Here is a 17,076-nt window from a genome sequence, read left to right as displayed (position 1 = left end):
ACAGTAATGTTTAAAACTTTAATAAAACATGATATGTTATGTAGTAATTCAATATTGAAATCTACTAAAATGTACAAGATAATGTGTATGCTTGTAGATGTGTGTAGATAATAACATGTAGTGATGGGATATACAAATATGTCATACAGCACCTGAAAGGATCCGAGTGCCAGGTCGAAGAATATTTTATAATCCTCTGCGATGGATCCGCCGAGACAAACGAAGACAACGTAGTGGATCCCAAACAGAGGGATCAGCAGCAGGGTGGATTTAGCCAATCTCCTGAGAGAAAATAGTTATTTAAAAACATTATTCAACTGAAACAGATGTTATTTTGTTTCACACTGTTGTTGATTTAAAGGGGCAATATTCTGCTCATTTTCAGCTTCATATCAGTACGTAGTGTCTCTACTTTAAAGAGTCCTCTCCAGCTGATGTTCAGGTGTATATCAGTATGTAGTGTCTCTACTTTAAAGAGTCCTCTCCTGCTGATGTTCAGGTGTATATCAGTATGTAGTGTCTCTACTTTAAAGAGTCCTCTCCTGCTGATGTTCAGGTGCATATCAGTATGTAGTGTCTCTACTTTAAAGAGTCTTCTCCTGCTGATGTTCAGGTGCATATCAGTATGTAGTGTCTCTACTTTAAAGAGTCCTCTCCTGCTGATGTTCAGGTGTATATCAGTATGTAGTGTCTCTACTTTAAAGAGTCCTCTCCTGCTGATGTTCAGGTGTATATCAGTATGTAGTGTCTCTACTTTAAAGAGTCCTCTCCTGCTGATGTTCAGGTGTATATCAGTATGTAGTGTCCTCTACTTTAAAGAGTCCTCTCCTGCTGATGTTCAGGTGCATATCAGTATGTAGTGTCTCTACTTTAAAGAGTCCTCTCCTGCTGATGTTCAGGTGCATATCAGTATGTAGTGTCTCTACTTTAAAGAGTCCTCTCCTGCTGATGTTCAGGTGTATATCAGTATGTAGTGTCTCTACTTTAAAGAGTCCTCTCCTGCTGATGTTCAGGTGTATATCAGTATGTAGTGTCTCTACTTTAAAGAGTCCTCTCCTGCTGATGTTCAGGTGTATATCAGTATGTAGTGTCTCTACTTTAAAGAGTCCTCTCCTACTGATGTTCAGGTGTATATCAGTATGTAGTGTCTCTACTTTAAAGAGTCCTCTCCTGCTGATGTTCAGGTGCATATCAGTATGTAGTGTCTCTACTTTAAAGAGTCCTCTCCTGCTGATGTTCAGGTGTATATCAGTATGTAGTGTCTCTACTTTAAAGAGTCCTCTCCTGCTGATGTTCAGGTGTATATCAGTATGTAGTGTCTCTACTTTAAAGAGTCCTCTCCTGCTGATGTTCAGGTGTATATCAGTATGTAGTGTCTCTACTTTAAAGAGTCCTCTCCTGCTGATGTTCAGGTGTATATCAGTATGTAGTGTCTCTACTTTAAAGAGTCCTCTCCTGCTGATGTTCATGTGTATATCAGTATGTAGTGTCTCTACTTTAAAGAGTCCTCTCCTGCTGATGTTCAGGTGTATATCAGTATGTAGTGTCTCTACTTTAAAGAGTCCTCTCCTGTTGATGTTCAGGTGTATATCAGTATGTAGTGTCTCTACATGTCTCCATGCTTTAATGTTCAAAAAGCTCTTTATTTTTCTCATACTGCCTGTGCTGCAGCACCTCTTTTTACCCTCTGTCTGAAACCAGAGCCCAGTCTGCTCTGATTGGTTAGCTGGCCGGCTCTGTTGTGATTGGTCAACCGCTTAGAGATGTCCCGCCCCTTAGCCTATCACGTACAATGTGTTGAAGCGCTAGCCAATAGGAGCCCAAGTGTTACATACTGATTTTCTGGAAGTAAACAAAGGAGGCGTTTCGGCCTTGCAGCTCATTAGCATGCACTCAAATCTATATACTACACTACAGGAAAGAGAAACCCCAAAAAGGTCAATTTGTAAGTCAGTTATATTTTTGTTTATCAATGTGACACTGCTTAAGTTTGTATAGTATAATAATTCTCATGTTTCATTTCATTATTAATATCATTTATTTTTTAAATTGTTTTACACATTCGAAATAAATCAAATCAAAAATATCTGCAGAGCTTTTGGAAAGTATAAACTGGCTTAAACTACTTCTGTAGCATTTGTCATCTCTGCTCAGGACTGCACTAAACCTCACTGCTCTGACACCATGTCTTCACCTACAGTAACGGGAGATTCTGCAGTGGCTTATCCAGGCTTTTAATCGCCTCTGACTCTCTGATCTCCGTGACCGCAGGATACGAGAGTACCTGACAGCTCAGCACAGCTCACATTCCCCTGCAGGGTACAATTATGTGTCTGACTGTGCAAAGACCCTGAATTGTGCAAGAATTTCCCACTACAGAGGCACTTCCCCCACTCGGCATTTCATGAAACGCCGTCTATTTGAATAACCGTTATCTACACTGTTATGTTTCCGGACAGCAGAGGGGATAAAAAATGTCTGGGTGTTTCAGATTATCTGCTTTTAAAAATACATTTTAGCTGACTTTCCTCCACAGTAGCAGGTGTAGCCTCTTGTGAGATACCTGTATTGTGATTGGTCGTTTCCGCCCACGTCAGGACACCTCAGCTTCTGGACCAAGATCCGAATAATGCTGATGAACAGGATAAAGTTCACCTTGGAGACAGGAAGAAAGGAAATTACATCAGAGCAAATGAAGAGTCAGAAAACCCCCGTAAGGAGGGATTTTATTGTGCAGAGTTGGACAGTTTTCCACCCACTGAAGCAATGAATGAAGAGACTCAAACAGCAAGTCAGTGCTACATCCAGAAAAAAAGAGGATTGGAGGACTCTTGGTGCATCGTTGGTTCATTTAAAGCCAGTGAAAACAGTTAAGTCATACTTTGGGTAATCACTGTATATGACTTTTGGGGCACATTTGGGTGAATTTGTTTCGCCCTTATGATGCTTTTTGAGCTCTTGGACAATTGTTCAATAATTTCTTAGCAATCAGCCTTATCAAGCATGATTTATTCACATGCAAAATGAGTGCGCTTGGACATTTCAAAGAGATATGAAGAAACGTGAGATTACTTTGGCAAACACGTTGGTTTTTCTTCATCTTCAAAAACGTTTTTATTCAAGTTGAAGTGGAACAAATAATAAAGAAATGCCAATTACAAAGCATAACATCTCACCATGCTGTAACTTGTGAAACAAAAGGAATATACATATTTGTTTCATCTGCTTCCTTAAATCAACTATTGATATGGTAGGACAAATAGCTCTCAAAGATATAGAAGAAATGTCTCCTTCATGTCTTGTACACAAATCATCAACCATAGGCCTGCTTCTGTTTCTCAAATCGAAGGCTGATTATCAAGAGTTTTCAACGCAATGCTTTATTTGAAAGCTTGACATTGCGTATCAACAGTAACTCATGGGGAGGGTGTTGGCATCTGTATCCTTTTATTAACATAGTGCTTTTTAAATGTAAAAATACCTGCCGACAAACAGAAGGGAAAAACTCAACTCACCATAATGGATAAACCGATTGGTCCGTTGATCACCCAGTTGGGTATGGGGTTGTCATTCCACTCCCAGCACCTGAGGGCAACATTAATAACCATATTCTCCTTAATATAGTATATAAACAATATATTATAAAGCACAACAGCAACAGACAAGTGTGGAAAGTTACAAGCAGAGGGAGGCTTCAAACTTCTGGATGAATTTCCAGCAGACCTCAAAGTTTGATGTGGAAAATGAGTTTGCAAGTCTGGCCTCGAGCTGATTTTTCTTGTAATCTTTCATGCCTGTAAAGCAGGGGTGTCCAAACTACGGCCCAGGGGCCAAATGCGGCCCGCGGTCTATTTTTAATCGGCCATCAGCAAATTAAAAAAATATAATGCAGTATGGCCCTCAAAGGAAACTTGTGCTTGTCTTTTATTTCTTAAATATAGATGAAAACAGATATTTTACAGTAGTATTAATGTGTTAATAAGCAGTTGTTGAAGCTGGCATTTTTTTCTAACAAATCTAAGTTGATAAGAAAAAAGCTCAATAACTTATTTTTTATAACAAGCTTTAAATATACAGTTCCTATTTTCCTCTTATTATAAGCAATCTGACGCTTCTGTTGTAAGGAATGAGCTGCTAACAATATCATTGAAACCCTATGGAGAGCTGTGATGTACGCTGATTAAGCATAATTTACTTACATTTGATTGCCGACTTATAACTGAACTTATGAAGCAAAATACCTCTAGTGAGTGGCCCAGCCCTTCGTATATTTTCTGTATGTGGCCCTCGTGAAAAAGGTTTGGACACCCCTGCTGTAAAGTATGTCTCATGTCATTTAGGGCAAGTCACAAATCCATTCCTCCGTCTTTGGCCACTAATCCAGGGCTGCAGTAGAGGAAGGCTAATAAGCAAGGCGGACCAGACATGATTTTCTTCTGCAAAATCCTCCAGCTCCTCCCATCATACTATACTGGAGTAAGTAATCCCTTCTGACCCTGGTTCTCCTCCCAGTTGAATTTACCAGAGCCTCATTATTGGTGGGCCGGACCACTTTAATTGGCTTCTTTGACACTTTGAGGATGTTGTGGATGTCTGAGCATCTCTGAGGATGAGTTCCAGTAAGCCTGCTGAAGGAAACTAATTCCAGGAGCTTTTATTCATGATCTCTTTCATACTGATATTAACTAAAGTTCATGATGATAAGGGAGAACTGGGAAGTAGATCAACTGGTAAATTGTGAATTTGTCTCCTGGCTGAAATTGCTCTTTGCAGTGTCCAAATAATGACCAATTTGTAAATGTTTCCCTTTCTGAACAAGGCCCCAATAGATTTGAAATCCTTCACTTTGGGAAACAACTACAGACCCAGTTGTGGAACAGTAAAGACTCAAATACCGAGTTTTATAACCAAAGCAACTTGACAATCAATGCAATCCACCACGCAGTTAAAAACTTAAAAACAGCAAGAATTCTGCAAGTTCATGTCTTTCAAAGAGCCAAAACAATGGAAAAACTCTTTGACCTAACTAGAATACGAGAGGGAGCCAAGTTACAAGTCTTAAATTGCAATTCAATATGCCTTGAACTTGTCTAAATGTTGCCTATTGTATTATAATGTTAAATGCTTTTAGGCTAGGGTTAGGGTTACAAAGCTGATATTCCCATCATTGCTGTCTTGTAGTCAAAAAAGTGGAATGCTTTCAGATCTCTCGTCGTGTCATGGTTTTACATTTTCCTTTGTGTGCTTATTGTGGTGAAGTTCTTGCAGCAAAGAACTGTAAAAACCCAAGGAGTACAACGGAGAGCTTCAAATTGATGTCAGACACTGGAGATGTATTGGAAGTCACAGCTAGAGAAGTGACAAAGACATTTACTGAGAACTCTGGCACTCTCTTCCAATGTCCCTGACACTTAACCAAGAGCATATTCGACATCAAACTATAAGTCCTGTCCCTGGCAGGGTCAAACCTGATGTCCTGTTATTGTCTGAAGAAAAGATAGTTTCATGGACATATCGAAGACACAGCTGGCCTTATCACACTGGTAGCAACAGTCTTTTTAAAGATCAAATGCAAAGATTTTTTTATAATTGCCAGTAAAGTCGAAATCATATAGCTACAACACTATCTAAGATATTGCAGTATTAAAATCGGAGATAATATGCGTCTGGCAATGCGCAATATTTATTTTGTTCAACCCCCAACACCAAGTCCGACGATTTATTTCTCAGCCGCTCGTCTCCGCAAGATGGCGTCGCGTGACGTCAGAGTGGCCAAACATATTTCTACCTGGCTTATCGCTCACAGCTGCTTCCGCCGATAGTACAACTTAGTTTTGTTATCATGTCTGATTCTGAGTAGACTATAGACTAAAAGCTTTAGAAATCCAAACTATAACATATAATAAGTACCCTGTATCAAGATTGATGCAAAACAAGTGAAATTTGACCTTTTTAGAGAGATTTAGAAAAATAAAGTCCAGGCGACCTCTGGGTAATTTGGGAACCATCAGTTCCATTTGAATTTTTTCACTGTAAAAATCATTTTATTATTTGAATTATCACTATAGGTATTCATTCCATCCAAATACAACTGTTGTGAAAAAAAAATAAAACATACTCTGTTATTCTCTTAGCCCCACGGACCCGAAATCGCGTCATTTGCAGGAAACGACGTCTAAGGAACCTTAATATTTAATAAACTATGAATATTTTATATCCATATAACGGGAAAAAACTAATTTAACTGATCTTTTTCATTTATTTTTTAAAAAAAAAACACAATGCTAACAGTGAGCCTCTGAATTAGCCCCGAGCGAAAAATGCTAACCTATTACTGCACCGAAAATCACTCCTAGCTCCCTTATTACTTATCCTAGCTGCACATCCAACACATTGTTTATGATCGTAAAGACACAGAATCTAACGGTGCCCACCTCAATACTGAAAGATACAAACTCGCGAGGTTATCAACAAAAACGTACATCAAAACAAGTGGCGCTAGGTACTAACATGAGCTAGGCTTACCTTCCTCTTTGTCTGGTCTAAAATGGCATTAAAACGATAAAAACGATGATGTAGTTAATCCATAGGTTAATATCCAATGTGGCTGTGTCCCCTTTGAAATGTTCTGATAATCTATAAGCAATAAAACTGCAATTCCGTTATCTGCTGTCCGCTCTGTGCTCCGTGAGCTTTGAAATCAAATCAAAATTTGTTTACTTCAATTCTTTGGCGTTTCTGCATTGCCGGCTCTTTCGTTCTTTCGGTTGTTTTTTGTGCTCAAATATGGAGGGGACGGCTCCGGGTTTCAGCCTCCGATGTACTTTAAATGCTTCTCCACCAACAGACTTGACGATGGCAGGATCAACATCGTATGCATCAGACGCGAAGTGGTCAGAGCACAACTTGCTCCATTTTGTCGGCTGCCAGCCAACACGATTCACTAAAATAATCCAGTTTCGGCGGATGATTTTTTCTTGGGGAAATGAATGAAAAATTCTCCCAGATCCCGCACCGTTCGTACATCCAAAAGCACAACATTAACCCATGTTTTGCGTGATTTCGCGGATATAATTCAGAGTTTTCTGCACCAGTCATGAGCGAAAAACACCGCTGACATGTGAACAGCGCACGAGACTGCCGAGTCGGGATATTGGATCCAGAGACTGTTTGGCCACAATGACGTCACGCGCGCGGAGGCTGCTGGGAATGACATGTCATAAATTCAGACGGCTTTGGGTCGAGTTTTGTATCAATAAAAAGCTTTTTTTCGGGTGTATTATCTCGATTTAAATTAAATAAAAAATACAGGCAGTCTTAAAAACAACATTTCTATAAAAATGTAGCATATTTGGAAGCTTTGCATTTGACCTTTAAGGACGTTTGCCTTCCTACTGTAGAAGAGAGGAGTGTTTCTGTTTTCTGTTTTCATTTCAGACCCTGCAACTCCAATTGTGTTCAAAAAGTTGAATGCTTTCAGATCTATCGTTGTGTCATGGTTTTAAGTTTGCCTTGTTGTGCTTATTGTGGGGAAGTTCTTGCGGCAAAGAACTGGAAAACAATGGAGTACAATGGAGAGCTTTGAATTGATGCCAGGGTCAAACCTGAAGTCCTGTTATTGTCGGAAGAAAAGATAGTTTCATGGACATATCTAAGACAAAGATCAAACCGGTAGAAACAGTTCTCCCAAGGACGCTTGCCTTCCTAGGAGAGAGGAGATTTGTATGTTGTATGTTTTCATTTCAGACACTGCAATTCCCTTTTGCCTGACCTTCCGATGGTAGATCAACTTTACCTGCTCACCACTCACCTGTTCCCAATTCCCCCATCAGCTCTCTAGTATAAGTACCAATACACTTCCATTTGTTTACTGCCAGATTGTCTAGGTGCAATGTGGCTTGTCTTTTCAGTATTTTGTAAAATAGCCGACCAGTTGTTTTTCACCTGACTCTGATTTAGTATAGCACTTTTCTTTGTTTGACTGCCTGGATTTTTGTGTCCTTGTTCCACTTTTTCCAAGAACATACTTTGTTTTTTGCACCTGCCTTTTTTGAGTCATTCTTTTGTTGGTTATTTTTCTCAAGTTGTGGCACGTCGACTCCAAATCAAGTCTCAAGAAGTAATTTTAGTGACACTAGAGGATCATAACTCAAGGTAATACCTTTTCCAGAAGTTTTAACATGCATCGCACACCCTTTATCAAATGTGTGAGGGCTGCATTTTGTCAAGCAACTGCTCCTAAGGTGAAGAATAGACCCTCAAGCTCACACTTCATCATTATTCTCCACACACTTTTCTCACATTGTGAGCTGTATCCTTGCTGTCCCTTGTTGCTCTCTAATAGAGTGGTGCAGGGATGACGACCAAAACTCAATGGCATTTTCCATTGGATTTCGGGAATATTGCCGAAAATAAGATCTGTTGCAAACATAAGTTCTGTTAAGATAAGACCATTTTATGAATGTTGAAGTGTAAATGCCGTTAAATGTTATCGTAGGGCTATAAAGGAACTACAGCACGGTCACATGACTTCACGTCACCACCGCTAAGCTAAAGGTGGCTAATGTTGGGCTATAAAGGAACTACAGCACGGTCACATGACTTCACGTCACCACAGCTAAGCTAAAGGTGGCTAATGTTGGGCTTAATGATGTTTAGTCGTCTCATTTAGACACGTATTGTATGTCGTATAACAAAATCCTATAATCTCTTTAGCTTGTGTTAACCACAGACTTTATATTAGGAATCTAACAAATAACACATCCGAAAAAACCTTGACTTCCAGACGAGGAAACAGAAGGCGCTAAATGCTGAATCAATCCTCTACTCTATTGTTGCTGCTGAGTTTTTCAGTTTTGAGTCTTTTTTAAGAAAACTCCCACTCTACGGTGATCTGCCAGGGGTACACATTAAGGGTAAAAAGCCACTGGCCCTCCGGCCGGTGGAATTGTATTATCACTGGCCCCACCATTGTAACCACTGGCCCGGAGCATTCGTCCAAAAACAATCGACTAATAATGAAGAAAATTAACACATTTGTTGCAATAGTAATTTATGCACTAACTACATTACTACTTGTACTACAACATTTGAATCATCAGTTCTTCCTCATTTTCCTCAATTGTTCATATTTGGTTTATTAAAATAATGATATTGTGGTCATTGTTAAAAAATGTCTGCTATTATTATGAGTATTATTATTTGTATAATGCACTTTCTGCCTTCCTGTCATTAGGAGTTAGACATGTAATGGCTATAGATTAGATTCTTCATTCTCCTAAACTGCTGGGACATTTCGCCAATACCTTTATATGGTCTACTCTTCACTTACGTATCAGCATAGGTCGGCATTGATGTACAGAGCCGACAGAAGACCTTGTTTATATTGGCATCATATTGAGAGGTGCAGCCAGTGACGCGTCCTAAAACCAGGAAGTAAGCTGCTGGTTCCCTCGACAAAAAGCAATGGGATTTCTCCACAGGGTTTTGGAAAATAGCTGGAAATAAGGTCTGTGGAAAACAAACCTGTTTGATAAATGCACGTTTTGTTCAGCCGGATAATCTCCACATGTCTACCCTACTTTTATAATTTTCGAATCATAAATCTAATCGATAGATTATAAAAGGGTTTTAGGATGCGTCACTGCACCACTCTAAAGAAGCCAACTCCATCGATCAAGCTGGCTGAAACGTTCTCTCCCTCTTCTTCTCATGCTCCCTGTCACTCTCCTTTAACTCCTCCGGAGACTTTCTTTTATTTGAAGATTGTTTTTTGCCCGGCGCTTGGCCGGTTACCGCTGGTATTAAAAACATTTTGGCGAATGGTTAGGTGGCGCGATAGTCTGTAGTGAAGGAGCGTGCTCCCGCTCACGGGAGCCTGCTCCCTCTGCGCTCCGCAGTAAACAGCTGTTTGCTTTTCACCCAACAACGACAACTCACTTAACACTATATTGTACCGTTAATAAACAAAACAATTTAACAAAATTGCTAGTCAAAATACCAATACCACAGGAAACATTTTTTTTTAAACAATATTTTTAGTGGCCCGAGCGGGCAAGTGGAAAGTACGTTATGCTGGCCCGGGGTGTCTAAATAGTGCTTCCGGGTCAGCGGGCCATTTATAATGTCGAGCCCTGCAGTCTGCAGTCTGTAATAATGGGGATGTGATCCGTGGCTCAGGCTCATAATGATAACTACTCAGCTGCAAATCCCTGCAGCTGAGTTATCCAATAAAAGGCTTCCTGACATGAGGGTTTGTCTTATTATCCTGGAGAAACAAAGCCACATTCATATCTGCGGCCTTAATATAATCAATAAACGTGATGTGTTGACAGAGGCTGTTGAATATAAAGTGTGCCAATCTTCAATGTCATTTAAATTCTCCGTCTCCTATCGCATAATAAAGTAGGAAACAATTTGTGTGAGATGTATGCTCATATATCCATTTGACAAAATGAATGACATTTATTCATACCCATGCAGATTTGTTTGATACATGTTGAATATATCTAATATGATTGAAAGACAGTGTAATTTGCACACACAGCTGATCTTAATCACGTGTATATGCTAATGATAAGGAGTTTGATTGGCGTCACTCACCCCGTGTCCTCCAGATAAATCCTCGTCATCACCCACGCAAACACGAACACCAGGGGGAATCCTGCAAAAACGGCAAGAGGAAAACAACAATATAATGTAGGTAAACAATGATCTATCAGGAGGTAAATCATGATCTAAATAGTGGGTTTGATAGTTTAAATAATAGCCTAAGATATGAAAGAATAACATTTATTTCATTCTTTCTTTTATTACCTTGAAATCTGACATTTCTTTCGCATTAGGATAAATATTATTACAATATTTATTCAACATTATCGGTACGTCCACACAGCAGCTTTTCAAAAATCTTGAAAATCTTGGAGCTGGGCGTGTCTGAAAGCTTGGGGATTTTTTGCGAGCAACGCGACCAACAACCAATCACATGAATCTCCCGCCCCCGACATACAAAGCAAAAAACCCCGGGGACTTTATACGAACAATATATATATATATATAAACTCCCCAAACAGGCGAAAACCTACCAGTTTCACCCACTGTCTCTGCCACCTCCCTCCATGCCTGGTTCCTCTGGTTTGTATCCCGTTAATAGTTCTGGTCGTAAAGAACCGGGTGATTTGCTACCGTAATTTCTCGTTTGGAATATGAGGAAATGAACTGCGGTCTGGTTCTCCCTGCTTACACGCGGTTTGATTGGCTAGCTTCTACTGTCAGATTTGCATACACGGGATTTGATTGGCTGACGCTTCTACTGTCAGATTTGCATACACGGGATTTGATTGGCTGACGCTTCCAGCTCAGCTTCAAAAGTTGAACATTGCTCAACTTTTGAATACTGAAAATCCTGGAAATCCTGGAAATCTTCGCTTCGCTCCCCCACAATGCAGTTCGGCGAAAAGCGAGGCAAAGTGACGTCATCCCCATTCAAAGTCAATGGGCAGAGAAGCGTTGGAAGCGTTGGAAGATTTGTTTAAAGCTGCTGTGTGGACGTACCGTGCGGCCCCTACACACGGCGGCGTGCGTTGCCGCTTCAACGCTTCTGCCCATTCACTTTGAATGGGGTGACGTCACGATTCGCCGAACTGCATTGTGGGAGCAAAACGTAGCTTTTCTCGCGGTGCTCGCTGCAAAAGCAGAGCAATGTTCTACTTTTGACGCCTCGACGGAGGCGTCAGCCAATCAAATCTCGTGTATGCAAATCTGCCAGTACAAGCGCTAGCCAATCAAACCGCGTGTATGCTGGGAGAGCCAGACCGCAGTTCATTTCCTCATATGCCAAAAAATGGAGGAGAAAATAATCGTAGCGGTAGTGAATCACCCGGTGCTTTATGATCAGGCTCTGTTCACCTACCGGGATACAAACCGGAGGAGCCAGGCATGGAGGGAGGTGGCAGAGACAGTGGGTGAAACTGGTAGGTTTTCACCTGTTTGGGGAGTTTATATCCAGTGTACTTCGTTTGAATGGACAGCTAGCAGATAGACAGTATTTAGCCAGCATGGAATGTTGCGTAAAATAGCACCATAGGCATTAATGTCATAAATGTTCATCATATAAAGTGTGACATGTAAAACCTTTTATGAAATTGACAGGAGAGATTCATGTGATTGGTTGTTGGTCGCGTTGCTCACGTAAACTCCCCAAGCTCAAGACACGCCCACCGCCAAACGGCAACGCACGCCGCCGTGTGTAGGGGCCGTAAGACCTTTGTATATGACTTCACAGTTGTGTCAGCTGAGTGCATGATTGATTATATTTCCATTTTCTACCCACTTCAAACCTTCCTTTCTCTGCACTCTTTTGTGTTTCTATATGCACTACATCGACACATGTTATCAAGCTTAAAAGTATTGATTATTGTCTCATTAAGGAGCTGATGAAAATGGGAAGAAAAGTAATGATAACGGGTATATACACGGCCGAGAGAAATCAATCCACTGAAGACAAGAAGGCATCATCTTCATCCCTTCTGATTATTTTAATTCACGGATATTTTGACACGTTTTATCCGTAATCCAGCTAACCTCTTCAATAGTGTTTATAGATTTTGTATCTTCACGGTCTACTGTATATTTTCTACTTCTATATAGTATGTCTATTTTATTGATATGTATCGTAAGTCTTTATATTTTAAACGCACACTTTATCTTTAATTTTATCAGCACCACGTCACTATTGTTTATTTATATGTACAATTTTAGCAAGTTTTTATATGGTCCTGTTCCTGTAAGCCAGTACAACGAAGTGTTGTTGTAATAGTACACTCTGTGTCTTGTTGAAATGACAATAAAGTATGTCTAAGTCTAATTCTATTTTGAGATGTTTAAATTCTAGTTTTGTTTTCTTCTACACTTTTATTTCTACTTATGTGCAATGTCTTGTTTTGTTGTTTTTGATGCTGCTGCAACGCAAACATTTCCCAACTTGGGATCAATAAAGTACCTCTTATCTAATTAAGCTAAGTGGTGAGTGAAAGGATGCTGTTCTGTTAAATATTTGTGTTAATATTTGTGTATTAATGCTAACTTCTCAGGTTTCCCCTCCTTGAATGAGGATAACTGCTGCCGAGCTGTTAGGAAGAGTTGATTTCTCTCAAACGCCGCAAAACGTACGTGATTTTTAGCTGTCGGCTAAAGTCATTATGGTGTGTTCAAGTGCAGCTTGCAGGATGGATGCAGGATGTCTGTCTGTCTGTCTGTCTGTCTGTCTGTCTGTCTGTCTGTCTGTCTGTCTGTCTGTCTGTGTCTGTCTGTGTCTGTCTGTCTGTCTGTCTGTCTGTCTGTCTGTCTGTCTGTCTGTCTGTCTGTGTCTGTCTGTGTCTGTCTGTCTGTCTGTCTGTCTGTGTCTGTCTGTGTCTGTCTGTCTGTCTGTCTGTCTGTGTCTGTCTGTCTGTCTGTCTGTGTCTGTCTGTCTGTCTGTCTGTCTGTGTCTGTCTGTGTCTGTCTGTCTGTCTGTGTCTGTCTGTCTGTGTCTGTCTGTGTCTGTCTGTCTGTCTGTGTCTGTCTGTCTGTCTGTCTGTCTGTGTCTGTGTGTCTGTCTGTGTCTGTCTGTCTGTGTCTGTCTGTGTCTGTCTGTGTCTGTCTGTGTTGTGTCTGTGTCTGTCTGTGTCTGTCTGTCTGTCTGTCTGTGTCTGTCTTGTGTCTGTCTGTCTGTCTGTCTGCTGTGTCGTCTGTTGTCTGTCTGTGTCTGTTGTTCCTGTCTGTGTCTGTCTGTGTTCTGTGTCTGTCTCTGTCTGTGTCCTGTCTGTGGTCCTGTCTGTGTCTATGTTATGTCTGTCTGTGTCCTGTCTGTGTCTGTCTGTCTGTGTCTGTCTGTCCTGTGTCTGTCTGTCTGTCTGTCTGTGTCTGTCTGTGTCTGGTCCTGTGTCCTGTCTGTGTCTGTCTGTCCTGTCTGTGTTTGTCTGTGGTCTGTCTGTGTCTGTCGGTCTGTCTGTGCTGTCTGTGTCGTCTGTGTCTATGTATGTCTGTCTGTGTCTGTCTGGGTCCTGTCTGTGTCTGTTTTTGTCTGTGTCTGTCTGTCTGTGTCTGTCTGTCTGTCTGTGTCTGTGTCTGTCTGTGTCTGTCTGTGTCTGTCTTTGTCTGTCTGTGTCTGTCTGTGTCTGTCTGTCTGTCTGTCTGTCTTGTCTGTCTGTGTCTGTCTGTGTCTGTCTGTCTGTCTGTGTCTGTCTGTGTCTGTCTGTGTCTGTCTGTCTGTCTGTGTCTGTCTGTGTCTGTCTGTGTCTATGTATGTCTGTCTGTGTCTGTCTGTGTCTGTCTGTCTGTCTGTGTCTGTCTGTGTCTGTCTGTGTCTATGTATGTCTGTCTGTGTCTGTCTGTGTCTGTCTGTCTGTGTCTGTCTGTCTGTGTCTGTCTGTCTGTCTGTGTCTGTCTGTGTCTGTCTGTCTGTGTCTGTCTGTCTGTCTGTCTGTGTCTGTCTGTGTCTGTCTGTGTCTGTCTGTGTCTGTCTGTCTGTGTCTGTCTGTGTCTGTCTGTCTGTGTCTGTCTGTCTGTCTGTGTCTGTCTGTGTCTGTCTGTCTGTCTGTGTGTGTCTGTGTCTGTCTCTGTCTGTGTCTGTCTGGTTGTGTCTGTCTGTCTGTGTCTGTCTGTCTGTCTGTCTGTGTCTGTCTGTCTGTCTGTCTGTCTGTCTGTCTGTGTGTCTGTGTCTGTGTCTGTCTGTCTGTGTCTGTCTGTCTGTCTGTGTCTGTCTGTCTGTGTCTGTCTGTCTGTCTGTGTCTGTCTGTGTCTGTCTGTCTGTGTCTGTCTGTGTCTGTCTGTGTCTGTGTGTCTCTCTCTCTCTCTCTCATATGGACATTACCGTGGCGTGATAAATGACTATTTTCTTCAGCATTGCAATATGTTTTTAATACAGTCTCACATTGCACCCTTTTCTCAGCCTAATGAGGAATTAAGAAATTCAGGATGCTAAACCTGAGATGAAACAGAATCTGACCCCAGCCGATGAACATGTAGACGATGAAGTGTCTGTTCTCGGAGAAGATGACGACGAGCAGCGTGTGGAGGTACAGCCCCTCCACCAGCAGCCAGAAGAAGTTAGCCATGATGAAGTACTGGAAGAACACCAAGCTGGCTTTACATCCCACCTGAAACACACAAAATATATTAAAGGTCCACTATTATACTGTTTTTCATCAATATATTATAGTTCTCAGATGTACACAAAACATGTCTATGAAGTGTTTAGCCTTGACGTACCATTGCAGCATTACCCATAATCCCCTCTGATTCAGCCCTGTTTCCAAAGTGCTGATTCTCTGTCTGTTACTTTAGATGAACATAGGGAGCCCCTCCCCACGCCCCTCTGAGAGAGATTTGGTTACAAAGAACTCAATGGTGCTCTAGGAGGAGATTCAGGTGATAAGGTGGGGGGGGGGGGGAGGGGGTTACCTTGGTTGCTGATTGGCTAATGGTTACACAAGCCAACAAGACGTTATGACATAATAAAGTGGCCAAAATCTGATCAGCTCATTTTCAGACAGGTTTTTATATAAATGGATCAAAAAGAGAGAGAATCTTTGTTCCTGAAACTTTCAGAGTCTCTTTCCACAGAGGGGACACATGTTGATGTAGAAGAGACATGAAGAAGAGGGGACACATGTTGATGTAGAAGAGACATGAAGAAGAGGGGACACATGTTGATGTAGAAGAGACATGAAGAAGAGGGGACACATGTTGATGTAGAAGAGACATGAAGAAGAGGGGACACATGTTGATGTAGAAGAGACATGGAGAAGAGGGGACACATGTTGATGTAGAAGAGACATGAAGAAGAGGGGACACATGTTGATGTAGAAGAGACATGAAGAAGAGGGGACACATATTGATGTAGAAGAGACATGAAGAAGAGGGGACACATGTTGATGTAGAAGAGACATGAAGAAGAGGGGACACATGTTGATGTAGAAGAGACATGAAGAAGAGGGGATACATATTGATGTAGAAGAGACATGAAGAAGAGGGGACACATGTTGATGTAGAAGAGACATGAAGAAGAGGGGACACATGTTGATGTAGAAGAGACATGAAGAAGAGGGGACACATGTTGATGTAGAAGAGACATGGAGAAGAGGGGACACATGTTGATGTAGAAGAGACATGAAGAAGAGGGGACACATGTTGATGTAGAAGAGACATGAAGAAGAGGGGACACATGTTGATGTAGAAGAGACATGGAGAAGAGGATTTTACATAATAGGTGACCTTTAAAGCAAGTTCAAGCAAATTGTCGTGGTAGTGAAATGGAAGCAGAGAGCGGTAGATTGGAGACGGGCAATAATCAGGCTTTATGCTAATTGATGTGTGGGTTTACATTACCCTTTAACCCCCACTGGGGCAATCAGTGAGTTCATCAGGAGGATGAGCTGTAATTTGTAGCGTTAACATTATAAAGGTCAGAGCTCCCAGACAGTTATCCTACAAATACTGTAGAGACGTTTTACAGGGTTGCCAACTTTGGGTACCTGGCTGGAGTGAGATTTTGATATCATGGGTTTAATTACACATATGCGCACTAAATGACTGCTATCGTGTCAGTAGCGGGACCTTAGCATATATATAGGATATATATACAATATATACAAATACACAATATTGGACACAGACTATAAAGGGCACAACGTTTCATTCACTAATGAAAGTCAAACACATGTTTGTTGCCACTGTTTTATTGTGTGCCTGTGGCGATAAGCAATTCATTGACTTATCGTACGATAAATAAAAATGAACTCGATAAATTGCCATTTACATGAGGATGTGACTAGCAGTTTGAAAGGATGTACTTGAATTATTATTATATATATTATCATTATGTCAGTGGTCTAAAATGGTCATACAACGGTGCCGACAATATTATCGTTTATTGCAATAATTTCCGGGAAAATGTATCCAACAAAATTAATTATCGTGAGAGGCCTATACACGAAACACACACACACACAAATCTACAGACTTACTCCAAACTGCCAAATATATTAATTAACACACTCACTCTCATATACTCTTTGACTCTATTTTGGCCTAGTA

The 17,076-nt window shown here is 41.0% G+C and overlaps 1 protein-coding gene across 1 annotated transcript in view; it reads right to left on the bottom strand.

The window, feature by feature from the left end:
- LOC117550267 (vasoactive intestinal polypeptide receptor 2-like) overlaps positions 1–17,076 on the bottom strand; it is a 75,337-nt gene that overhangs the window by 1,368 nt on the left and 56,893 nt on the right. Inside the window, exons 7-11 of the mRNA XM_034222645.1 lie at positions 14,987–15,137; positions 10,603–10,663; positions 3,516–3,585; positions 2,564–2,655; positions 153–282 (exon numbers count right to left, since the gene is read on the bottom strand). Of these exons, the coding sequence (XP_034078536.1) occupies positions 153–282; positions 2,564–2,655; positions 3,516–3,585; positions 10,603–10,663; positions 14,987–15,137 (504 nt within the window). The remainder of the gene's footprint in view (positions 1–152; positions 283–2,563; positions 2,656–3,515; positions 3,586–10,602; positions 10,664–14,986; positions 15,138–17,076) is intronic.

Source organism: Gymnodraco acuticeps, unplaced genomic scaffold (assembly GCF_902827175.1).
Source record: "Gymnodraco acuticeps unplaced genomic scaffold, fGymAcu1.1, whole genome shotgun sequence".
NCBI classification, from domain to species: domain Eukaryota; kingdom Metazoa; phylum Chordata; class Actinopteri; order Perciformes; family Bathydraconidae; genus Gymnodraco; species Gymnodraco acuticeps.
This window is presented reverse-complemented; position numbering and strand designations above follow the sequence as displayed.